We start from the raw sequence: 26,040 nt of genomic DNA, 5'->3' as shown, positions 1-26,040 counted from the left end.
GTTTCCTTGGTCAACAGAGAACACATGGATATCATGATGACAGATTTTCTGCCAAATTAGATTTTATGTTCCTTTCAAAAATGTTTTACAGGCCACAATTTTCTAATAATCATTAGAAATTAGCCATTACCAGATGAGGACTTAAGTTGTTGATTAGCCTTAAAAAGAAATGAAGGCTGAAGAAAGGTACTGAGCTGCATAACCTTTGGCCTAACTATTTTTTTCAGCCACTCAGATGAGCTTTGAGAGTCTTTGAGTTTCTACCTCGGTCTTCTCAAATAAAAATTATAAGTGAAATTCCTCCAGAGACTGAAAGCTGTGAAATAGACCAACCATATTGCTGCAGTGAATCAAATTTCATTTCTTGCTATTCTCATGGGATTGAGTGCTATCTATCTAAAACATTATCTATGGATAGACAATATTTTCCTGCATTCTATGTCACAGGGCCACAGACCCTCATCCATATCACCATATCTTCCGTGCAATGGTGCAGGACAATAATCTTTTGAAATGTTTTATTCAGCCTCTGCTGCCTGCGGTAGTAAAATAACACGATCTGTCAACATCAAAACTAATAGAGGTGTAAATCCTTGCACCCAATCAAGGACAAATGTGAAACATTTAAATGAATACATGCCGTACACAGAAAGTACAGCCTTGTCCGTTTTCAGTCACTGTAAAAAGTAGATATTTTTAGAGTACAGTCGACTGTTATGTTGGTAAAGAAGCAGGACTTAGCTGCCTAACCTTTGCCCTAACAAGGATATATCACTCTGTGTTTATTCACATACAGATTTACAAGCCTTCTAACATAATGCTGTGTGGTGCAATGGATCACAGATTCTTCTCACTTATTGTTTTGTAAATGTTAACATTGACTTGAGAAATTGGACTTAATCTCTTTTATTGCATGAGCAGCATTCACTGAAAAGACAGAAAATTATTTCCAAATAGGATTCAAGGATGGAGAGCGTGGTGAGGTGAAAGTACCACAATCATAATTTCTGAACGAGCCCCAAGGTGACATCTGAGACAAGGACAAAAAAATAGCTTGCAGCTTCTCACCAAACATATTGTCATTCGGTGAGTGCGAGATCCATGTAGAATGTGCACAGAAAAGTCAGCAGGTGTTGTATGGCCAGATGTTGGGAGTATATATATATATTCTGACACCATTTTGAAAAAGTGCAGCACGCATCATTATGTACCCAGTACGCTGCTGTAGCTCGTTGGCCTATGATGTTTCATCTTTCTCTTTTGTTTTTTTGCCCTTTTGAAACCTTATTGCCACATTCATGCGTGTGACATGATTCATTTCCTTTTCATTTCTTATTCTTTACAATAAACAGAAATAACACTACCAACAAAATGACTATTGACCACAATATAGGACTTTATAATACAAACAAAACACCTGTGTTTTTATGCTCTTTATGTTTCTTCAAGGAAAATCCATGATCCATTGCTATCACGGTGGGTAATGTTTGCAGAGCGTGTCAACACTTATAGAAATATTGCTTCACTTTGACTGATCCACTAAATGATACTTTGCAAAATTGCATCCTGGTTACCTGATGTCTTTATACCATGCTGTCATAGAGAGGCTGACAGAGTCTATTGGCATTATTTTCATTGACCACGTTGCAGATCTCCTGTTCATGCTAAGGTGTAAAGAAGACTCTTCTGGCATCACAATAAGGTTGCAATGCAGACCTATACTGATGCATAGTCCGGGATAATAAATTTAGCTTGAAGGATGCAATATAATGCACTGTGATAATTTACATGGATCATACAAACACAAGAGGAACACATAGTCCCATATAGTCCACAGATTTAATTTTAAAATGCACGTCTTATGTAATCTAGTGTACAGTTTGGTAATGCCATAGAATCCATGTAGACTGTTTCACAGTGCACGACAATATGACAGCTTGGTGCCTCTTACTGTATTTTTTTAAATATCAGCTTTTCTGCACCTTATAACCTTTTTGCATGAAACTTGCTGCAAATGAAAAACCTAAATTTGCAAATAAACTTTACAGTTTCTCCAGAAATCCCTACCTCTGCTGTTTCCCACCCTTGCTTTTATCACACAATCGTTTTGAGATTTGGCTCAAAGACGTTTTTTGAACATTTTGCTGGGGCTGCATGCAGCTTTCAGCTCAGCTTCTTTATGCATTTATTCCCCATCCATGACTCCATATTTCTCCTGGTGTCTGAATTCAAAATCAAAACACATAATGTATTCTTTAAAAACAGGGATATTCTCATGACGAATGGGTACAAAGGGCTTTCTTTGCACTCTGTAAAGAAGTTTCCCCACCTCTCTTGAGACTCTCTGCCTTCAGCGTCAACCTTCCTTTGTTGTGCCATTCTGGATTAGCTGGCTTGTGAGCTTGCAGATTCGTTTGGTGTGTTCAGTGAGTGCACATCACAACCGCCACTAAGGTTAAAAGTTCTACCTTTTTGAAGACCAATAAAAGGTGAAAAGCTCAAATATTTTTCTCGTCTGATTTCTTTTAGTAGTATTATTTTCACCGGTGATATATGAAACTAAGAAGTAGTGTTTTGTTTTATATAGAGATCAAACTCTTTTGATGTGATTGTGTAACTTTCCCAGAAGAATCAGAGATTTTGTGAAGGAGTGAAATGTTTCATTTGTTGAAAAACTTTAACAAATCATACAACATTAAAATAAGCTTCAACCAGCTTTGGTTGAAGATTGCTTTCCTCAACCCACCAAAAGAATTTCCACAGAGAGAGGAATTTTTAAAAAAAATAACTCATGGAAAGTTGCAAAAAGATAGATATAGACTGTATTACTAAGATTTTCATTGACAAAAATCCACCCATCAGTTTCTTCAGCCTCTTTTCCAATTAGGCTAACGAGTTTGTCCCAGCTGACTTGTGTGGGAGGTGGAACATATCCCGCTGACACCGACAGCACAGCTGATTTATTTTTCTGCCAAAATAACACATTTTATATTTTCTCATTGTCACTGCAACGATAAAGTTTACTGTGTGGAGGAATTTGGAGTAGGTTAGGGAAAGATCATGCTGTTACGTGTATACAAAGATGCTGCATACTGAGACGTTGGATTATAAGGATCCTTCTGATTGTTTGCCAACCCGTTCAGGGAGTATTCTGCCACTTCCTCTAGGTCACCTTGGATAGATTCGAGCCCCGCTGTGCCTCTGAATTTGATATGCAGTTGAGGAAAACGGATGAATGTGTAGCCATTATGATTATATGCTAAACCATCATTTATTCTGAAAGAAATTCCTTTATTAGGTTAAACCATCGAGTCCACAGGGGGTATGAAGCCAGTCTATGGAATCTAGAGATCTGCGATGACTGAATGACCAAAAACTGAATGTGAGCTGGTTCATAACATTGTCTGTGAACATATTGCAGGCGGTAAGCTGTAACTATGTGCCAGCAGCAGAATGTTTCGGTGTGAATTACCTAAAACAGGGCAGATAATAACAGTGAATCAAGGCAAACAGACTGACTTTGCGGGGTGTAACATAGTGGTCACATTTAAACGTCTTCTGTATTTGTTGAGGATTTTTGTTGGTTTTGCTGTGACATGTTTTGAGAATAGAAATCGATTAAAAATCCAAAGAAAAAACAGATGTATTGTTTGAGCCTTTGACTGTGGTCAGCACCTGATTTTATCAGTAAGATTTTGAAAAAGATATGACTCAAAAACCTGAGGACAACCTTGCACAGCAGTTACATCTTTGATGGCACATACCGTACGCTATGATCCTTTTCCAAATGAACGCATCTGTGACGAGCAGAAGCAGCATCTAACTTTTCCTAGATGAGTGCTAATTAGCAGACAAATTTACTCAGTTGCAATTATAGATAAAAGCTTTATCACTGTCATGTTTGAGCAATTTCCTTTTAGTGTAGATACATAGTGAATGACTGTGAGAGTGTCCATGGATGAACTTCCCTTTCACGGTAGGATTGCTGTCCATCCTGAACAGAACACGTGTCGTGTTGTCGCTTAGTATTTTATTTTCCCCCTTTAGCACCTGGAATAAGAAAATCAAAATTTCAGTGCAAACACTGGATATAGTGGATGTTATTTGCTAGTCAAAGAAATCCTTGTGAGTCTTATTCTCTTTTTTTCTCCAGCTTGTCATGCTTGTACTGATGCTGGCTGGTGAAAATTGGACCCTCTGGCTGTAATGATGCTTGAGACCTTTCGCTGTCTCATCAATGCAAGAGATGTTTGACCTTAAAATATGGTATGCACGTGTAAAACAGCAGTGCTGAAAGAAAAAAAATACCTGAACTCATAAGGAAAATAAAAAATTATTTTCTAGATCCATTCAACCATGCAGCTCATCGTAAAGTGACGACAAGGAGAGACATGACAGAAATATAGACATCCACGAGTGGGTGACTCATTATGAAGAGAAAGGAAATGATCAGATTTTTATGTCACTGATTGGTGAATGGAGGAGTGTAGTGATACCAATTTACAAAAGCAAGGCTGATGTGCAGAGCTGTAATTACAGAGAGCTAACATTAATGAGCTATCATGAAGCTACGGGAACAGGTTTTTGAAGCTAGGTTAAAACGAGAGGTGATGATCAGTGAGCAGCACTATGGCTTCTTTCTGAGACAGAGCACTACGAATGTGACGTTTGCCTTGAGAGTTAATGGGGAAGCACAGAGAAAGTCAGGACAAGCTTCACTGTGTCTTTGTGGATCAGAGAAAGCAAATGATTGGCTGCTGAGACAGGGACTGTTGTACTATGAGGAAGTCAGGAACGGCGGAGAAGTATTGGAGGGTGGTCCAGGAAATGTATGAGGGCGGTGACAGTGGTGTGGTACGAGTGACAGATGGGTGTAATGTGGGAGTGGGATTACATCAGGATCTTTTCTGAGCCTTTTTTCATTTGCATTGTTGACAGGTTGAGAGATGAGGTCAGGGAGGAGTCTTCTGGTATACAGAGTAGGTAGCAGGTGGAAGAGCGCCTGCTGACGTGGAGGTATGCACTGGGGACGAGAAGAATGAAAGCCAGGAGAGACATGTGCAACAGTAAAAAGTACACAGAGTGTCAGGATCTGGCTTTGTGGCAAGCAGAGGTTGGACCCAAATGCAGGACTCCAGAGACAAAACATGAACTTAAACAGCTTTACAGATGAGAACTAAAGCTCAAAGTACAAAAGAATAAACTCCTGCTTGTCACAGTGTGCCAAAGCAGACTGTATGAATTGTGAAGAGTGGACCCAAAATGCAAACACGAAGGAACATGGAACAAAACTTGATATTAACAAAAGGCTTATTTGATAAGCCTGATGAAAATAGTAAGTGAAGTTGGACCCTTTACACATGTACAAGACACTGACGTGGTGACAGCACTCCTTCATTAAACACTCTTTAACTGTGGTTTGTAATGGGACACAGACACTCCCGCTCCGCTGTCACGTCCGCTCCCTCCCTCCTCTTACTGTTACTGTGAACATATAAAGAGTCACAATCACAGTCACATCCCAGCACACCTGTTCACCCTGCCTCTGCGCCACCCCGGGAGCTTGCTGCGCCACCCCTCCTCTGCAGCCGGCCAGAGACCACAGATACACACTGGGGAGAAAGTAACTAGAACTAAACTGGGAAAACTAAATGCTAAACACAAAAGACAAAGAACAAAACCTTGAATGTGATTTTTTTTTTTTTTTAAACGAACAAGCGAAATCCTAGCGACCCAGAGGCATGGAAACATGACGAGGAACAACAGATGACCTGATGATGAATGAATGAAAACACACAGACTAAATACTTGCAGGAGGTGATCAGAGGAAGTGGAAACATGGGGAAACATCTGAGGCTAATATGACTTAACGAGACAAAGGAAGCACAGCCAACTACAGTTTTAGATTTTAGGTTGTGAAGTATAGGGTTGGATGGAGGCAGATGATTCACTGTGGTGACACCTAAAGAAGACAAAAATGTCCAACTTTGCCTAAATTTGTGTTTAGCAAAAATTATATTAAATATTTGAGATCAAGAATCTGATTTTCAGGCACATCCTGGATCGTTATATGCAGCATTATCCTAGTATTTTTATTTTTCCCTTCATTTGTTTACGCAGGACAGATTTCATATCCTTGACTACACCTTGTGATGGAAAGCAGGCTAACTCGAGCACAGGACTCCCTGAGAAAATTTATTCACAGGAAACAATTGTGCAACAATTTCTTGCAGCAAGAATCTTTGTTTAGATGCAGATTCGGGTCCACAAATCATAAACCAATCGACAGAGTTCTGAAGCCGAACTGCACTAACACTGCTAGTTCAGCAATCAGGAGGTGAATGACGTTTTTCCCTTAGCTTAAGAAGAGACAGAGGAAATCAGCAGATGAGCCACAGGTGTGATGGTCAATGTCGGGTGTACTGGCACGACACGGAGGCGTGGTTAATTCAAGCACAACCAAAACACACAGGAGAGTGAGAGAGCACAGAGCAGAGACAGACAGAAGAAGGGCTGGAGGACCACGACACGCCAAAATCGTTGCAACTGTGCACTTCTGATTACATGCCAGGAACAGTAATACGTTTATCCCTCTGGAAACAAACATCATTCTCTGTTTGCACAGCACTGCTCCTGTAGATGGCTTAGGCTTTTCCGTGCTAGATAACCAGCCCACGTTATGAAAAATTGGAAATTCAACATTATGAGAAAAAACCATTATGTCACACAATTGTGTTAGCATCTGCTGAAATTTGAAAAGTAAAATCACTGGCATGAAGTCATCCCAGTGATTTAGCATTTCAATCAGAATGCCTCAATCATTTGAATAAAGTCAAGTACAATGGAATTATACTGAATAGGTCTTTTACATCAAAGCCTTTGCTGTAAAAGCTCAGCTGCCAAAGACAGCAGACTGCATTCAACATGTAGGCTTTAAAATACAGTTTATTACATAATCATGATATTTTAGGGTTAGACGATACATTAGCCGTGTAGAAAGCTGCTGCACATTTTTATGTACTCAGTTATAAATCATATGGTTATAGCATTCAGTCTGTTGCCGCGTTCACTGCACTTGATCTCAAAATAACTCTTGTTGTTTTTGATTTCCTTCAGCTTGCCTTGGTCTATTGAGACTAGTGTCAGTAAAGACGCTGGGATCCCAGCTACTTACATAAATGGATTTCTGCTTTGATGAATGTGTATGCTCGAGCAAAATGCTGAGTCTTTCAATCTCGGAGACCATGTCTCGATGTTTTAAACCCTGCAGTTTCAAATAGTCTGAAACTTCTCTGTAGTTGAGTCTACAGAGTAGTAGCACTGGATAGCTCTCAAAGTTTAGCGTTGTCACAACTAGACTTTTCATTCAAGGAAGAAAACAACAAAATTCTCCACCCTTTATAAACAGCAGTGATAAAAAAGGGTGCCAGATTAAACTTGCACCTTGACTAAACAGCAGTTTCTTTGGCAATTCAAAGACATCATTTGCTAATTGGACATAAGGAAAAGAGTGAGTGTGACGTGTAGTTATATAATCTGGAGTTTCTTAAGTACATTATTGAATGTTAGAGCATAAATTAAAGATTTCTATTCTGCTAAGAAATGCTAATAGGTAGACTGAAAGCATTACCAAGAAACCCATTTGTGGCAGTGCTTGCTCAAGAGGTGTAACTGACATTTTGCTAAAGGGAGTTTGCATGCACAGTATATGTGTCTAATGCCGCGTTTCAGTAAAGCCTCTTTGCTGGCATCGCTCTGAAAGAGAGAAAAAGTGTCCTGCCAGAATTAGATCATGAGTCACTTTTAAATCACAGTGCTTTTTTTCATGTAAGTGCCTTTTTAAGGCTGTTTGCATTCAGTCACTTAATGCCCACAAATGCAAAATGTGAGATGAGTTAAAATGCAAACTGTCAGCTATTGTTAACTACTGCCATTACTTTTGTAATCAGTGCCTGCTGCATGATATAATGTTGGTATATCCTCCCATCACTCTCCGCTGCCTACTCTTCTCTATTGTTTCTCTGTCATCTTTTCCCTCTGCTTCCCGCCCATTCTGTCTTCACTGATCCTGTCCTCTGCTTTTGTCCCAATCTCATTTCTCATTCCCCATTTCCCTGCCAAGTGTAGGTTTTGACAAACCTAACTGTGAACTAGTGGATTTTCTTCTAGTCCCAAAACAAAAAAGTTTGTCATTAAAACATTTGCCACCGGAAAGCAAATACAGCCATTTATATACATAAGGGAAAACTATAGAGATATTATATCAGACTCTAACACACACCTTTCTATTGATTTCTCTGGTCTCTGGACACCCTTTAAACATCAGCACGTAAGCAAAATAATTAAACATCAGCATGTAAGCATTGTGATTAAATATCAGCATATTACCACTGTGATTAAACATCAGTCTATAAGCTCTGTGATTAAATACCAGCACATATGCATCGTAATTAGAAATGTTAAATTGTCCCAGACAAGAGTCAGACTCCAGTTTCCTAATCAAAAGTATGGCGTGCTGTTGTTGCTGAGACTCTACCTGCCTTCTAATGCAGACTGGTTAGAGTTTTTAAAAAATTGTCACCTCAAGGGGCTTTACACTACAAGGTAAAGACCCAACATTAATTCAGAGAAAACCCCAACAATCAGATGACCACCTGTGAGCAAGCACTTGGTGACGGTGGAGAGTAAAAACTCCTTTTTAGTAGGAAGAAACCTCAGAAGAGCCAGGCTCAGGGAGGGGTGGCAATCTGCTGTGACTGATCGGGGTTCAGGGGAGGAAGACAGGACAAAAGACATTGTTGTCTTACCAACTTAAACACATTAATAAATATGAACATCTGTTTAAAATGTCAACAGAGTGCATTGCTCAACACATGTTACATTCTTTATGCTACCTGGAGAAAGGTTTCACCGACAGAGAGTGATTTCAATCCATGTAAGTGAGTTGTGCAAAGTATCTGCTTGGAAATCTGGTAACACTAAACTGCAGTGCTCTAACAGCTGTTTCAGTCCTACAAGCACAACCTGAACATCCTGTTGACTCAAACTGCAGAACGAGTTGGCATCGGGGACAAAAATGCAACTTAAACAGTGACATGAAATGACTGAAGTGCTTTTTGAAGGGGACACATACACAGAGCGTTAAATACAAACTTCACAGCGGAGCGGGCATTGTAGTAGAGCGATTATCACAGCAGTGTTGTTCAAACAGCTCAAAACAGCCTCTGTTTACATTTTACTGACCAGGATCCTCTTGGGTGCCGTGCACGTAATGATTTTTTTTCTGCCCAGAGAGAAAGGACAACATCGGTTCTTTATTCAAGCAACTTAAAGAGACACAAATAAATCTGTCAATTTGGTTGTTTGTTTTGTTGGGTAGAGAAGGCTGACATGGTTTGGGCATGTGCAAAGGAGGGACAGTGGATATATTGAAGATGGAGCTGCCAAGCAGGAGGAAGAGGAAAAACCACAGAGAAGAGTCAAAGACATGTTGAAGGAGGACATGCGGGTATTGATATCAGCATGGGTTTTTTTTGTTGTTTGTTTTTTGGGGGGAGGGAAGGGGGGGTCAATATGTAGAATAGAATAGAATGGAATTAGAATAGAATTCAACTTTATTGTCTTTGCACATGTCACAAGTACAAGGCAACGAAATGCAGTTTGCATCCATCCAGAAGTGCTTTTGCCATAATATAGATATATTAATCAGAATCAGAATACTTTATTGATCCCTAAGGGAAAATATTTTTCATTACAGTGCTCCATTATAAACAAACATTAACAGAGACAGACAATACACTAAGAATTACAAAATATATATTAGCAATAATATAGATATATAGATATATTACAGAAATGGGTCTGTTATAGGTATGAGGGTACAAAATGTGGGTCTATTATGGATATGTTACAATGTACATGGTATAGGTATGTTATGAATATGCTATAACTATAAATATGGATGGATGTGTCCTCTCACCACTACTGTTCTCCCTCTACACTAATCACTGTACCTCCAAGAACTCGGCTGTTAAACACCTAAAGTTTGCAGATGACACCACCGTCATTGGCCTCATTCAGGAAGGTGACCTGCATACCGGCAGGAAGTTGAGCGGCTGGTACTCTGGTGCAGTTAGCACAATCTGGAGCTGAACACTCTTAAAACTGTAGAGATGACAGTGGACTTCAGGAGACATCTCTCAACTCTGCCTCCCCCTCGCCATATCAGACAGCCCTGTGTCGACTGTGAAGATCTTCAAGTTCCTGGGTACCACCATCTCCCATGACCTGAAGTGGGAGACCAACATCAACTCCATCCTCAAAAAGACCCAGCAGAGGATGTACTTCCTGAGACAACTGGGGAAGTACAGGCTTCCACAGGAGCTGCTGATCCAGTTCTACACTGCGGTCATTGAGTCTGTCCTGTGCTCCTCCATCACAGTCTGGTATGGTGCAGCCACTAAACAGGACAGGAGCAAAAACGAGCAAAAAGTTGTTGAGCTCATTGAGAAAGGAGACATCAGAGGATGCAGGGGAGGGTTTGGTGGTCCTGTAGTCTGTAATGGTCTGGAGTCCTTGCCACATGTGTCGGGGGTTGGAGTTGGAGAAGTGTTCTTCTACCTTCTTTTTGTAATGGTGTTTGGCTTTTTTGATACCCCTCTTTAGCTTAGCCCTGGCTGTAGGCGTGTGCATCTCCTGACCTGAAGGCGGTGTTGCGGGCCTTCAGGAGGCGACGAACATCCCGCTTCATCCAAGGCTTCTGGTTGGGGTACATGGTGACCCATTTCTGGGTGGTGACACTGTCTGTAGTTTTGGAGATGTAATCCAGTACAGATGAGGCCCAAAGACTTTCCCTCTGCTTATTCTCTCTTCTTGTTAAGTAAAGAACATTATTCCAAATAACACACTTTACTAAAATTGTCAAAATGATGAGCATCATACCTGCTAAACATTAGCATAAAATAGCACATGTAGCAAAGTGAAGCATTACAGCTGTTAGCATCTTTGCTTCACAATACTACGACAAGCTCAAAGTACCTTGTTTTTCCTACCTTTACAGAGCCACCAGCAGACTATAAGTCACATGGGCTAACGACATTTGAAATTGGTAAAACTGAACTGAATTAATTATTGTTATTGTATTGCTATTCATCCATTGGTATATTTAATATTTCTTAAAAATCTATCGATATATTTCTCTAACATTATCTACACATACATCTTTTACAGCATTACAGAGAGCCTTCAGGCTACCTCAGCTGACACTAGAGGCTGGAGACTTACAGTGAGATCACTTGGATGGTTTTGCTTACCCACTAAAATAATGTAGATTACATGCTCGAGGAAGCAGCACCCAAAGGACACTGGGATTACCAAAGATGACCTTAAGCGGCCTATGAACTTTTATTTTTCAGGTGTGATGGCAGAAATGAAAATGTTCTGGTCAGTGAACATTTCTGGCTTTTTGAATTTTGCTTTGGGTTTGTTCACCTTGTGGCTCAAGCCACTTTATGTTTCATGTCTTTCTTGTCAGTACTTTAGTTACTCTAGCATTGAAGTGTCCACATACATGTTAAGATCACCTGATTTCATCGTTTTGGACGGAAACTGGCATGCAAGATTTTATGACATCCACATTTCCCCCATTCTATGAATTCATCATATCAGACAAAAACAGGCATTTTTAGATATCTTGTTTAGATGTTTAGATATCTTGAAAATGTGTCCACTGCAACAAATAGATTTCAAATAATTGTGTAATTTTCTTATTTTGGAGTGATTAAATGTTAATTTTCTCTTTAAAAAAAAAAAAGCAGTAGTCGCCCTCGGTAACTCAATCAGTTTCAAAGACATTGTTCTTGGATTGCCTTATAATGGATGTATTATTCAGCTATAGCTGACGAGAAGTCTGACTAATGGATTTCACCTTGCATGTAAAGTTCAGTGCTTCCCATCAAGACCATCTACCTTGAAACAAGCTTCAACATCAACTTCAAGTGCATTTTGTTTTTTTATAAGATTGCTTATCTGTAATCATAAATAAGATTTAATCACCCTGAAATGAAAATGAAAGAAAAGGTTAAGGCTTAAGAGAGCAAAGTGAGGCTGATTATTCTGAGGTCAAACTAAAGGAAATATCTGGATTTGGCATCTCAGACTAGTGTCACAGAAAGTATTAGCGGAATAATATTCCTTAAAAAAAATTAGAATTTTAACAAAAACCATTGCCAGGTATGTCTGATGTGATAGGAAACCATACACCTGTAAAAATCTGGGGTCATTTCAATGCATGTCCAGTTACTCAAGCTCAACTGCCTGTCGTCTCTCCCTGCCAGTCATTCAGCTGAGTGTTGTTTACAGATATGACAGCCCAATGGGAGCAGCAGCACGAGGCTTGAGAAGCAGCACAGGTATGTTAAATTAGAAAATTTTACACAGCCTACTTGTTGTCCTCAGAGGTAATTAATGCTGTCAGACTGGTACAGCGTGTGTGTGTGTGAATGAGTGTGTGTGTTTTTATATGTGTATGCACGTGTCTCTGTGTGCTTTTGTTTGTCCCTGTGTGTCCATGTCCATGTTAACTGTTTTCTAATTCCGTTATTAAAACAGTCATCCCCCCAGCGCTCATCTCCTTCCACTATAGTGGAATTTTTAAGCCCTTTAAACAATGCTTTTTAGGGCTATAGCATGTCTGTACAATTCATGCAGAGCTCAATCTATCGATGGGTATCATGTAATTCTTCATGAATTATTTCCTCACACATTATCATTGTAAAAAGGTGTCAATTTTAAACGTGCACACTATGACGTGAATGCAATAAATGCATTTACATAAGCTTCTGAGTTCAGGCAGAACTGCAGGCATAACCTGGAAAATGGATGAATTATAAATAAGATTTGTGGATTGTGGATTTCGACAAAGATAACATTCATCATTCAAGTTTATTGCCATGGGAGATTAAACAAACATATCCTTTGAATATAAACAGGATAGCAGCCACAGCTTCTCTGGCTGTTTTCCCCTCAAAGTTATTTGCAGCTCTCTGTACGCACATGAAAGCCACAAAGATTGAAAAGAGCTCTGCAATTATGACGAACAAAATAAGAATAATACTTTGTTTTCTGGGGACTGGTTGGAGCAATCAGTCAAGTATAATCCAACACAACACCAGGGTCTTTATTTGCCCATGATTATAAGTAAAAACTGAGCTGAAACAGAGAGAGGTAACCATTCACACTCACATTCGTACCTATGGCCAATTTAGAGTCACAGTTATCCTAACTGTACTAATTGCATGTCTTTGAGTGGTTCATCTCCAGGTACCCTGCTTCATCCCACAGTCAAACACGGGGAGAGCATGCAAACTCCACATACAAAGGCCCCGGGTAGATGGCGAAGTTGGACCTTCTTGCTGTCAGGCAACCACTGTTCCACTTATTTTATATTTTAAAAAATACCCTTTCGAAGAGTAGTTTCATACCTTTTTTAATGCTTGTTTTGATTTTTAGAGGATAATTCTGTCAACGCTGCTTCAATGTATTTATTATTTTATGCATTTACATTAACTAAACCTTGAGTATATCCTTACTGCATCCATACAAAGTGGTTGGTTAGTAGTCAGGTGCTACTGAACAAAATCACCCAAGATCACCCCATAATCAGACCATGCAATGCAAAATCCCAAGAGCTGTATCCCACATTCTACAACCATCAGTTAACACGCTAAATGTTAAAATTCATTAGAATAAGACTAAACAAGCAGGCTTCATTTGAAAGGGTTGCCCAGAAGAAGTTTCTGGCCTCTGGCTCTGGCAAAAAAAATACAACACCAAGTGGAGATGTTTGGTCATATTGCATAGCAACAGATTTGGTGAAAACTAAACACAGCATATCAGGACAAGCACCTCATATAAACTGCTAAGATGTAATTGTCATACAAGAGGACAATTATCTCATGCAACGCACCAAATTTACAATTTACAATACAAAACAAGGACTGAAAAAAACAAAAGAATCGAGGTGTCACAATGATCTCAGTGAGACTACCTGTTTAAAAAACAGATTCAATAATAACAATATAGGCAGAATGTATGCCAGTGAGAAATGTGTGGTACAACTAGTGATGAAGATCATCATTAGGGGTTAAGGATTCACAATTCCATCATTTATTTATTAATTAGAACAAAGCTATTGTTGCTCTATCTTCGGGTTGCCTGTATAACAGGTGAGTGGCACATACAAAAACAATAGAAATGACAATCATGATAATGGATATGAGTAAATCTGAGTAGGCTTCTGTGTTAAAACCTGGAACTGATGTGCCATCTACTGGATAAAAAAAAAAAACCAACAACATCACATTAACGATACTCCCTCTTGTGGTGTAACGGAGGAATAACTACCCTTCCTGCACTATGTTATTTTTGGAGACTGGGGCACACATTATTTTACAACAATCAAAGAAAATACATATTTGAACAATCATACCATTTAACTAACTATAATATTGTAACTAAAGATTATTGGGGGGTGTCCTGTTTTGTCCACAATGTCTTTCTTGTCCTTACACAAGTCCACTCTTTTACAGTAACAAGGTCAAAATAACAGTCAAAGTAACAATTAAATTATGTTACATGATACAGGTAACATAATTTCATAACTCAGAAATGTATAAAATGCTTGGTACAACATAGACCTATTTACATGTTCAAACTCAGCACCGGATGTGCTTGGAAACTGTTCAGCTGTTCACAGTCACACCTATTCGTAATTTTCATGTTGTTTTAGAACTTGAACACTCAAAAACTGTAGAGAAAGACAACAGGTTAGTTACCAATAATACTCTTTCTATTTCCTCTTGTTTGAGATTGTCCTCTCTATATTTAGGGGTTTGTCTTAATTCTGTTATTAATTACTATTTTTTTCCCCTACTTTCCTATTTTTTCTCACTAAAACTCTAACACTTTGCTCAGGGATAGTTTTAGGTTCAGGGCTAGTTTGCAGTGGTCACAGGGGGCATCCAGCTGGTACTTTAGGGTGAGCCGCCCCATAACCTGTCCACTGCCACTTTTCTAAGCCCAAGGTTTGTACACATTCTGTGTGAAAATACCATTCAAATGTAATCAAGATTCTTATATTCAATGAAAACAAACTTATGACAATAGTAATACTGTATGTGTATCCTTAGACATACAGCTGCTCCACTGTGCTTACACTGAAACCTGACACTGGCTTCGATAAAACACATAAAGGTAGCATAAAGGTAGCAGGTAGTTGTTTAACACCTTCCCAAAACAGCTGTGACTCTGAGTAAATGCAATGATTTATATTGTATTCATAACAGAAATATTAAAACAACATAACAAGTGAGAAAATGTACCATTTTAAGAACAACCGTAATATTTGACAGACTGAGACACCTCAGTGACCCACTTCACATTTATCATTTTTATATGTTTGCATCAAAAAAATGTTTAAAACAAAAACTGGTTTAATGAATCCCCAAAACAAACTACTCAGTCTCTAACTGACATTGGGTAACATTTTGCTGCATTCGAAGACAGCTGGAAAGTCGGATTTCATAATTTCGAATGAAGTTCTTAAGAAGGTTCTTAAGTTTTAACTCGGGAAACTGGGGGGATCTCGGTGGCAGCCAAGAAAATAATGCTGATCTAATGGACCATCTTTTTTTAGAGGAAAAGAAATAATTAACCATCCAGCCATTCACAAAGGCAATCAACCATAATTGACAAAAGATTATAAATCATCATTTAAATTAGTTTACCGAGAGTATGTTCTATATTAAAATGATAAAGACAGGACATCGTATTAACTGTCTCCTTTCTGGGAAATGTTGTTCTGCCTTTAAGAGGATTATCTTCAGCTATAATTTCTAAAAACTCTGTCTTTAGTGTATACTCTTTACCAGTGCCATTTGGGATGCTGTTTTGCACAATAGCTGCCCTTTTTTTATTTCTTTAATCTAACTTCATGTTTTATTTCTTTATTTTTATCACTGTTGTATTTCATATTGTAAGGACTACACTGGAGACCTGTGGACTTTTACTTTTAACAGTGTTGTTTTTATTGTTGATTATCCTAATTTGTTTATTTTTACCTGTTAACATATCTAAATTTAGTATTTGTATGACTGGTACTCACTTTATTTTCCTGCTGACCTTGTTAGTGAAAGAGGCAAATATTTTACCGTTATCGAGCTACACTACAAGACGAAATCTCTGGATGTGTTTTTGTTTGTGTTTAGAGCATGGTTACACTGGACAGTCCTGTGTTTCCTTTGTCGCCAAGTGTAAACTATCGTGATAACATATAAATCGCATGAAAGCACCCGGAAGCAGCTGGAAATTGAGCCACGTTTTCCTTTATTTTGTGCATGGAACGAAAGTTCGAGTGCCCGATTTCAACTTATCGAATGCACCATTACGTGATGACGCATGTGGCTGACGCAAGCAGTATAAAGCGCTATTTTCTGACGTCAGCGCCCTCTTCCCTGCCTATGCCCTCGTGAGGTGGGCAGTGTAAAATTCCTTGTCTCTTTTCTCCACCAAGAGAATCCAAAACCATCTGTCAAAATGGTGAGTTGATGTTATTTTTTAAACTGAGTAATGAATTGTTGGGCACATAAGCTTTCCTCGCTGTCAATATTAAGTTGAGTATGTGAATATTGTAAGGATGTATTGTTACTTGCATAATAGTGTGTGTGGTCTGTGCTCTGATCAAAATGGCAACCATTTTGTTATCTGCCGGTGGCCTGCAAGGCCCGCGAAGGCTGACTAAAGGCAGTTTGAAAATGTTGCTAAATCATGCATATCTATTTGCCTACGTTAGTGCCTCCGTGGAAGGATTAACGTTTCTCCCGACTCTTTTAAAGGTTAAAATGATAAATTGTAACCGCTAATGTAGCTAACTTTACAACGACTGCGTTTTGCGGCATCGTTAGCCGTCGTTCCAGTAAATTGTCACTTATGGCCATACAAATGTCACAGAACCAAGATATGAGTAGGCTTTTGAAAATTGAAAACGTAATGGGTCAAGCCAAATGGTTAAAAAGTGAGCTTGACCTCGTTCTGATCTGTAGGAATAATTTGCCGGTACGTCGGCGCTGTCAGCGTTAGCATTTAGCATGGATTCAAAGTCTGTACACGTGGCCTGCTCACGCCGACGTTATGCCGGGTGTTTGTGTTTTAACAGCCTTTTGCCAACGTATTTTTAAGTAAGGTGATACTTTTTTAAATATGATGGTTTCAAATCGATATTTGGATAAAACCCGGGGCAGACGACTTGGATACTTTTTTAAGCCAAACGTAGACAACAGTAACGTCATCTTTGATGATGGCGGACACCCAACGCCCAGGGTGGAAGTGCAGCACAGCTGAGTTTACCTTATGTAAGCAACATTTTTACAGGGCTGAGGGCGCAGTTATTGTTAGATGTAGCAAATGAACGATCCATGTATACTAAGCAGAATTACACAAAGCGTGAGCCACAGAGCCTGTTGTTTAAAATAACGGACATAAAGGGGGTGCACTTTTACCGTTATCCCGTCTTTAGTATCTTGTCCCACATTAGTTGGTGTCACAAATGATGCCTTTAACCTCATCTGCACTTAACAGGAGAATCAAAATAAAATAATCACAACATTGTATTTTCAACTCACTTTCTTAAATTATTTTTATTTTAAAGCTTAGGGCCAAGAAAATCAGACATGTGTTAAATGGTCTAATCTTGACTCTGTCCCTTCAGGTGAACTTCACCGTAGACCAGATCCGTGCCATCATGGACAAGAAGGCCAACATCCGTAACATGTCCGTGATTGCGCACGTGGACCATGGAAAGTCAACTTTGACAGATTCCCTGGTGTCAAAGGCTGGCATCATTGCCTCAGCTCGTGCTGGAGAGACCCGTTTCACAGACACCCGCAAAGATGAGCAGGAGCGCTGCATTACCATCAAGTCAACGTAAGGATTTTTTTTTTTTTTTTTTTTTTTTGCATTTTAATTGATGTGAGATTTTTAAATTTAAGACAACAAATGTGCTGGGATTAAAGAATCTCATATCAGTTTCATATAGAGCTCAATTTTCTTAATACCTGTACAGTGTATTGTAGTATTTGGTCATTATGTGGTATGTTGGGCTATGTTGAGCACAGAATTTGTGGTAAAATTAAATGTTTTGTCTTAACTTGCAGAGCTATCTCCCTGTACTACGAGCTGAGTGAAAATGACACCGCCTTCATTAAGCAGTCCAAGGATGGCTCTGGTTTCTTGATCAACTTGATCGATTCCCCAGGGCACGTTGACTTCTCCTCTGAAGTGACTGCTGCTCTCCGTGTCACTGATGGAGCCCTGGTTGTGGTGGACTGCGTGTCTGGTAAGAGCCAAACCAAATATTTGTGGGCTTTTAACATTTTCACCTGCCAGTTCCAAGACCACAAAAAATAAGATACTAGGTGTAGTAGAACTGCAAGATATTTTTTTAGCTGTAGCCCAGCTATTTAATAGTGACCTGCTTTAGTGTTTGTGTTTAGATTGGTTAGGAGAGATGAGTATTGGCATTGGGTTTCAGGACAAGTTTACAGTCAACATGACTAAAGAACTGAGAGTAAATTGTTTCCATGCATTAAGAATATGCTCACACACCAAAGGAAGACTTGTGCCAGCACAGTCCTTGATACTTTTTTTGCTTATCTGAAATAAGATTTATAACTTTACATGCTCTTCAATTAGTTGTCGTATTATGTGTCCCTACTAGGCGTCTGTGTGCAGACTGAGACTGTGCTCCGTCAGGCTATTGGCGAGCGTATTAAGCCAGTCCTGATGATGAACAAGATGGACCGTGCCTTGCTGGAGCTGCAGCTTGAACCTGAAGACCTTTACCAGACCTTCCAGCGTATTGTTGAGTCTGTCAACGTAATCATTTCCACCTATGGCGAGGATGAAAATGGACCTATGGGTAACATCATGGTGCGTAGCAGTCTGAACGTTTTAATTGGAACAAAGATTTGTCCGTTTGTCTGAGTACTCAGCACAGTTGCTGATATACTGTTGTCTCACTTTCAAGGTTGATCCAGTCCTCGGCACCGTTGGCTTTGGCTCCGGCCTCCATGGCTGGGCTTTCACCCTCAAGCAGTTTGCTGAGATGTATGCAGCCAAGTTTGCTGCCAAGGGCAACGCCCAGATGACACCCGTTGAGCGCTGCAAGAAGGTGGAAGACATGATGAAGAAGCTGTGGGGTGATAGGTGCGTTTCTAATACATAGAACCTCAGCTGTAGTGTTGAGGGCTGTCGAGATGTCAGATTGAGTGCATGGGGGCTCTCTTAAAGAGACCATTTCAGAGGGAATTGTGCAGAGTTTAAAGTGTGATTCTGAGCATAAGGTTATGATGGGAAATTGCACAGGGTGGGGTTTTTTTTTTTGCTTTTATACATTCTAATTTAATAAAGTAAATGAACAGTGGCTTCTGTTATATAAATGTTTTTAGTGTATCTGTAATGATTAATTACACTTTTTCTTTTCTAGGTACTATGACACAGCAAATGGAAAGTTCGTCAAGTCTGCAATTGGAGCCGATGGCAAAAAGTACCCCCGCACCTTCTGTGCTCTTGTTCTGGATCCCATCTTTAAGGTATGAAACCTTTGATAATGTTTAAATATTTAAAAAGGGTTAACTGGAAGAAGAAATGGCAACACTGGCGGTCCGACCTTATGTACTTGTTAGTCTGCCTTAGTCAGAATAAAAGTTGCCTTGTATGCCTGCATGTGATGACTCAAACATTCTTCACTTTGACCTGACTAATCAGTGATGACAACCTTAAGCCTGAGCAGGCGCAGATGCTTTATTAGCATGTTCATAATAAATTGCACTGAACTAATATAAATGGTTTCCCTCTAGGTGTTTGATGCCATCATGAACTTCAGAAAGGATGAAGCTGCCAAACTGATCCAGAAGATGGACATCAAGTTGGATAATGAGGACAAGGATAAGGAGGGCAAGCCTCTCCTGAAGGCTGTCATGCGCCGCTGGCTGCCCGCTGGAGAAGCCCTTCTGCAAATGATCACCATTCACCTGCCTTCACCTGTCACTGCCCAGAAGTACCGTTGTGAGCTCCTCTATGAAGGACCTGGAGATGACGAGGCTGCCATGGGTATGCAGCTGATGTATTTCAAATTTGCTCATGCACCAAGCAGTTGACATTGTTTGAAACACCTGCTTAAAATAACCCAGAATTTTAGTCGTTGGATTATTATTTTTAAGCTTGACATTGCTTTGCGTGTTAATGGTCATTAGGTATCAAGAACTGCGACCCCAAGGCTCCCCTGATGATGTACATCTCAAAGATGGTCCCCACCAGTGACAAGGGTCGCTTCTATGCATTTGGTCGTGTGTTCTCTGGGTCTGTGTCCACTGGCCTGAAGGTACGCATCATGGGACCAAACTTCGTCCCTGGCAAGAAGGACGACCTCTACTTGAAGCCAATTCAGAGGTTGGTTTCAGCATCTTCTTAATTAATTATTGGCAATAAATTTGTGAGGTAGGTAGGCCAGAACTGATTTGTCCTGCTCTGATCTCTACCAGGACCATTCTGATGATGGGCCGTTACGTTGAGCCCATTGAAGATGTGCCTTGTGGTAACATTGTGGGTCTGGTTGGAGTGGACCAGTTCCTCGTCAAGACAGGCACCATCACCACCTACGACCAGGCACACAACATGAGAGTGATGAAGTTCAGCGTCAGCCCCGTTGTCAGAGTTGCTGTGGAGGCCAAAAATCCCGCTGACCTGCCTAAGCTGGTGGAGGGTTTGAAGCGTCTGTCCAAGTCTGATCCTATGGTGCAGTGCATCATTGAGGAGTCTGGAGAGCACATTGTTGCTGGAGCTGGAGAGCTGCACCTGGAGATCTGTCTGAAGGATCTGGAGGAGGATCATGCCTGCATTCCAATCAAGGTAATATATTGAATTTAAGTAAAAGAGCACTGCACTTAATCTTAAGGTTTATACGACAGATGAGATATTTAGGCGTTATTTTGATATGTCCCTCTAAACATTTGTGCATTAACACTTTTTTCCAGAAATCTGATCCTGTGGTGTCCTACAGAGAGACAGTCAGTGCAGAGTCAGATATCATGTGTCTGTCAAAGTCACCCAACAAGCACAACCGTCTGTTCATGAAAGCCCGTCCCTTCGAGGAAGGCCTGGCAGAAGACATTGAGAAGGGTGACGTTACCTCTCGTCAGGAGCTCAAGGGCCGTGCCCGTTACCTTGCTGACAAGTACGAATGGGACGTCGGCGAGGCCAGAAAAATCTGGTGCTTCGGTCCTGATGGAACTGGCCCCAACCTGCTGGTGGATGTTACCAAGGGAGTGCAGTACCTCAATGAGATCAAGGACAGTGTTGTCGCTGGTTTCCAGTGGGCCGCCAAGGAGGTAAGAGCCTTGAGAGTATACTCGTGAGTGTAATATAAGCATTTTAAAAACGTTCTATCCAGTGATTCATGGATATTTGTTTAAAAGTGGTGTTTGAATGTTTTCAGGGTGTCCTCTGTGAAGAGAACATGCGTGCCATTCGCTTCGACATCCATGATGTGACCCTGCATACAGATGCTATTCACCGTGGTGGTGGCCAGATTATCCCCACAGCCCGCAGAGCTCTGTATGCTTGTGAGCTCACAGCTGAGCCCAGAATTATGGAGCCCGTCTACCTTGTCGAGATCCAGGTCAGTGTTTTTCCCCTGTGATGTTTTAGTTTCCAATTCGTAGCTCGTGGAAAATGGCACAGGGAAAGTTATATCCAAAGCTTGTGTCAATAGGTGGATTGTACGGGACAGAAAAATAAAAAAATACTACAGTTATTAAAGTCATTAAAAGTGAAGTACGGAATACTTGGATTTCGGTGTTGGTGCAGTTAACACTTTGATAGACTGCTACGTTTAAAAGGGAGCCAGAAGGTTTAAAAAAAAAAGTTCGGTATTCTGGTTCAGTGAATCAAATTAGCTGAGATGAAGTATTTCATTGCTTAATAAGTACCCAACTTTGACTAAAGCAGAGTCTCTAATAATACAGTTTAAATGGTTGAGTTGCAGGGCTGACGGTTGCTGCCAGCTAAACCTTGTAAATCTCTTTAATTCTAAATCTTGTTGAACGAGTTTACCACACCTTTCAATGCACTACAGAGTTTAGTAATGCTGATTTTAGTCTTTTTATCACAGCTCACTTTAATAGCATTAAACAAACTGAAGTCGGTACCACTCACCATCTGTTTGCTCCACAGTGCCCTGAAGGTGCAATGGGTGGGATTTACGGTGTGCTGACCAGGAGGCGTGGTCATGTGTTCGAGGAGTCCAGGGTCATGGGAACACCTATGTATGTCATCAAGGCCTACCTGCCTGTCAACGAGTCATTTGGTAAGTCCTCTTTTGTTCTGAAGAGTCAAACGGCATCATCATCTAAGCTTAATTTATGTTCAGGTTTCAATCCCAAGTTCAAAAATTACCAACAGGTGAAAATTTGCTTGTTTTCTGTATTTTAAAATGAATCTGAAGCTGTGTTATATTTAGTAGGGGTGCAACAATACTCGTATCGATATTGAACCGTTCGATACAGTACTTTCGGTTCGGTACGCACATGTATCGAACAACACAAAATTTTTAATTTATTTTATCAACTTTCCTTCTGACAATGCTGTCTGTGTTGAGCGCTTAGTGGATCTGCGCTCGACAGTGCAGCCTAGGCGGAATAGTCGAACGCAGATTCACTGAGCGCAGGGCAAGCTAGCGAGACAGAAGTTAAGCTCTCCTTGCAACATGGCAAATTGAACCTCCCCCACCCTCATTCAGATCTGGCGTTTGGAACTATTTTGGTTTTCATGTGACATATGACCCTGAAGGTAAGCGCGTCATGGACAAAAGTAAAACAGTATGTTGGATGTGCCAATGTTCAATTACATTGGTGGGAACTAGTGCGTTAGCGCAGTTAGCTCCTTAATGTGTTGACGCCGTCCAGCCCCACACACGGGGCGATCTGCGGTAGCTCGTTAACAGAGACTTGCCGTGTTGTGGCGTTAACATCATTTCAACTAGATTAACGCTGACAGCACTAGTGGGAACACAACGAATATGACAGCACATTTACGCCGACATCATCCTAGTGCAAAGACAAGTGGAAGCAGACAAAAACAACAAGCACGCATGCTACAAACTTTACCAGAGTAATTTAGACAGCCGTTAGCACATGATTCTCCTTATGGGGACCTGATATGTTTAATATGCTGCTGAGACTATAGCCCAGAGGAAGCGTATAGTATAGCTTTTATTTTGGAAAGAGCCATTTCTCTGTAATAAACTCTCTTTTCCAAAGATGAGTGATTTCTCGATCAGAGATTTATTTTTTTTATTACTTTGTTGTTTCAGCAACATTAAATTTAAAAACTGTACTTTTGAGTTAAAATATACATTTATAATTTTAATAAATGACAAATTAAAAAAGCATGAACTTTTTTTCTTTTTCTTTTTTTTCTTTTTTTTTTTTGTATCGAAAAAATATTGAACCGTGACATCAAAGTATCGAACCGGACCGTGAATTTTGTGTATCGTTGCACCCCTAATATTTAGATGTGACCAACAGGGGGGAAAAATGTGTTTTTCAAGTCATGTGATACTCTGAGTATACGAGGTATTAAATAATACTTTCTGTCACCAGGTTTCACAGCTGACCTGCGTTCCAACACTGGTGGCCAGGCCTTCCCACAGTGCGTGTTTGACCATTGGCAGATCCTCCCTGGAAACCCACTGGATGCCACATCCAAGCCTGGTGTAGTTGTCCTTGAGACACGTAAACGTAAAGGTCTCAAAGAAGGTGTCCCAGCCTTGGACAACTACCTGGACAAATTGTAAAAGCTTGGACACCCCTCTTGGCACTTGTCTCATTCCTCCATGCTCAACACATTTAAGTCTACGTTGTGGGACCGGACTGTACAGAACAAAGTGAGCACTAATGTTTGCCAAAAGGATTGACAATAATTAAGAAATGACTACAAAAATTGTAAACGATAAATAAAAGAAAATAAAAACTTTTATGTATCAAGCTGCTTTCTTTATTGGGGATGATTGTGTGGGTAGTTTTCTTTTTTGTTTTGCCCACTCGTAAATCTGGTGAAAATGTTGAATTTGGAATGATTATTCTTTATTTGCTTTTAGCCTGGCCTGTACTTCTTTCTTTTCTATATACCCCTGCTGCCAGCAACACCTGTGGCTAAAGACAGTGTTCTGGTTGTTGGTCCATCCCATTCCCATAAATGTGATTACTCAGTGCCTCAAAGCAATTTCATTTGGCACAAATATTTACTTTTGACTACCATCTAAAAATCAAACTGGGGAGCTGAAACAAACTTATTGGCCAGAGACAACATTCTTTAATGTGCAGCACTCCACATGTCTAATAGGATAAAGTGATGGCAGTTTATACTCTGAAGATTAAAAAGACTGGTGGGTGGGTGTGTACATCCATGAGCATTTTGTTAACTGTTTGATTTTATTGTACTGCAGTTTAGAACTTTGAAATCTAGTTAATGTCTCTTCAAGCCTATGGGGAAAATACACATATTTATTGGCATACAGTTAATAGTATATAACCGATATGGTTTTGTACAGAGATTTGCCTGCTCTGCTTATTGTCTGGTGGACATGGGTTCTCCAACTTAGATGTCACATGGGTGTATTCATCTGTTGCAGCATGAGCAAAGTGGCTTTCCTGCATTTCCAGCGCTGCATAACAGCCACACCCAGAGCGTTCGGTGGGGCGGGGCTTAGTTGTCACAACGAAAACTTGTCGTTAGTAAGACTTCCTGCCTTAAACTACTCTGTGAGGCTTGATGCAACACTGGACATTATCTGTTTTCTAAGTCCTGTGACTTGTGTTTTTGAAGGAGTATTAGAAAAGTATGAATGGGTCTGTCATTCAAATACCGCAGGCTGACTGACCTAAAGCCTTATTTGGCTGCAAATCTCCTGGTTAAGACTTTAGAAATTAAAATAAAATCTAATACGGATGCACAAAAAGGAGCTTTGCCAGTTAAGTGTCAGGATGTTTGATATTTAAAGAGCACAAGTGTAAAAAAAACAAAAATTGCATCATTGACTGATTTTGGTGAATTTAATGGTACACAGTTTTAGTAATCTTCCATTGAATCTCTGTTCAGTCAGTGAGTAAAAAAGAGAGAAAGGAAAAACAATGTTAAAAATCTGTTATGTTTTTTATAAACTGTCAAAAAAGTAGTTTGATATGTTTTGAACCGAAGTAAGGAATATCTGACGTAAGCACTCCTCTAATGCCAGCTGGTGACCGTTTGCGAGTTCTGCTTGGAACATAGTTGCTATTAAATAAATTTGTGTCCCACATCATCTTTGAATTAGTGATGATCCTCAACAAAGATAAATCACGAATGACTGAAGAGGGTCCTGCACTTCACATGCACGGCTTCACAGCATTTTAATAAATAAAAAATCTGACCTATTTCCTTGACCAACACCACAAAAAGTAGAAAGAGTGCTTTTCACGTTGATTAATCCAATTCGAGTACATTTCCCTGCTTTTTCTTAAGGGATATGGGGCAGGTTGTTATGATTATATGCCAAAGTATTATTTCTATTAAGAAGTAAACTTAATATTTCAACAAGCGAGAGAAATTTTTTAGAAAAGAGATTTGGGAGAGAATTGCACAACAGCAAAGATGCCAAGCAAAAAAAAAGATCTTTAAAGCATCAAAGTTCGAGTTAGGTTTTCTTCATCAGATGCTGCAGCGGATTTTCTGTAAGTAGTTTTCAAGCAGTGGTATCCACGAGAATGCTTAAAAAACGTAAAACTTTAAAATAACTGCCTAAACAGGTCCCCGGATGCTTGTCAAGATGGCTGTCGAGTTGCCAGACTTGCTTCAAGCAGGATTTTATAACAGAGGTTGAAAACCACCTTTCCTGTATGTGCACACACCAGCAGTTACATAATATGACCACCAGAGGACACCAAAGTA

The 26,040-nt window shown here is 40.0% G+C and overlaps 1 protein-coding gene and 1 non-coding gene across 2 annotated transcripts; both read left to right on the top strand.

Moving 5' to 3' along the window:
- Positions 1-16,459: 16,459 nt before the first annotated feature.
- On the top strand, positions 16,460-24,098 carry LOC113016085 (elongation factor 2b-like). The gene is made up of 13 exons (XM_026158616.2): positions 16,460-16,596; positions 17,765-17,979; positions 18,210-18,391; positions 18,773-18,984; positions 19,082-19,260; positions 19,541-19,646; positions 19,914-20,166; positions 20,310-20,505; positions 20,598-20,964; positions 21,090-21,443; positions 21,551-21,733; positions 22,288-22,420; positions 23,715-24,098. The coding sequence occupies exons 1-13, from the start codon at positions 16,594-16,596 to the stop codon at positions 23,906-23,908; spliced, it is 2,577 nt and encodes an 858-aa protein (XP_026014401.1). The 5' UTR covers positions 16,460-16,593; the 3' UTR covers positions 23,909-24,098.
- On the top strand, positions 19,777-19,844 carry LOC113017066 (small nucleolar RNA SNORD37). Its single transcript, XR_003271395.1, has one exon. It is a non-coding gene; the product is annotated as a small nucleolar RNA SNORD37 (small nucleolar RNA).
- Positions 24,099-26,040: the final 1,942 nt, after the last annotated feature.

The sequence above is a fragment of the Astatotilapia calliptera genome, chromosome 23 (genome assembly GCF_964374335.1).
Source record: "Astatotilapia calliptera chromosome 23, fAstCal68.1, whole genome shotgun sequence".
In the NCBI taxonomy this organism is placed as follows: domain Eukaryota; kingdom Metazoa; phylum Chordata; class Actinopteri; order Cichliformes; family Cichlidae; genus Astatotilapia; species Astatotilapia calliptera.
Note: the sequence above shows the minus strand (reverse complement) of the source record. Positions and strands in the feature narration are given on the sequence as shown.

Excerpts from the sequence above, each read along its gene's own strand:
- LOC113016085 (XM_026158616.2), top strand. Across the intron at positions 19,261-19,540 it reads AAGAAGCTGTGGGGTGATAG|GTACTATGACACAGCAAATG; the intron begins GTGCGTTTCTAA and ends TTTCTTTTCTAG. Across the intron at positions 21,444-21,550 it reads TCCAGTGGGCCGCCAAGGAG|GGTGTCCTCTGTGAAGAGAA; the intron begins GTAAGAGCCTTG and ends GAATGTTTTCAG.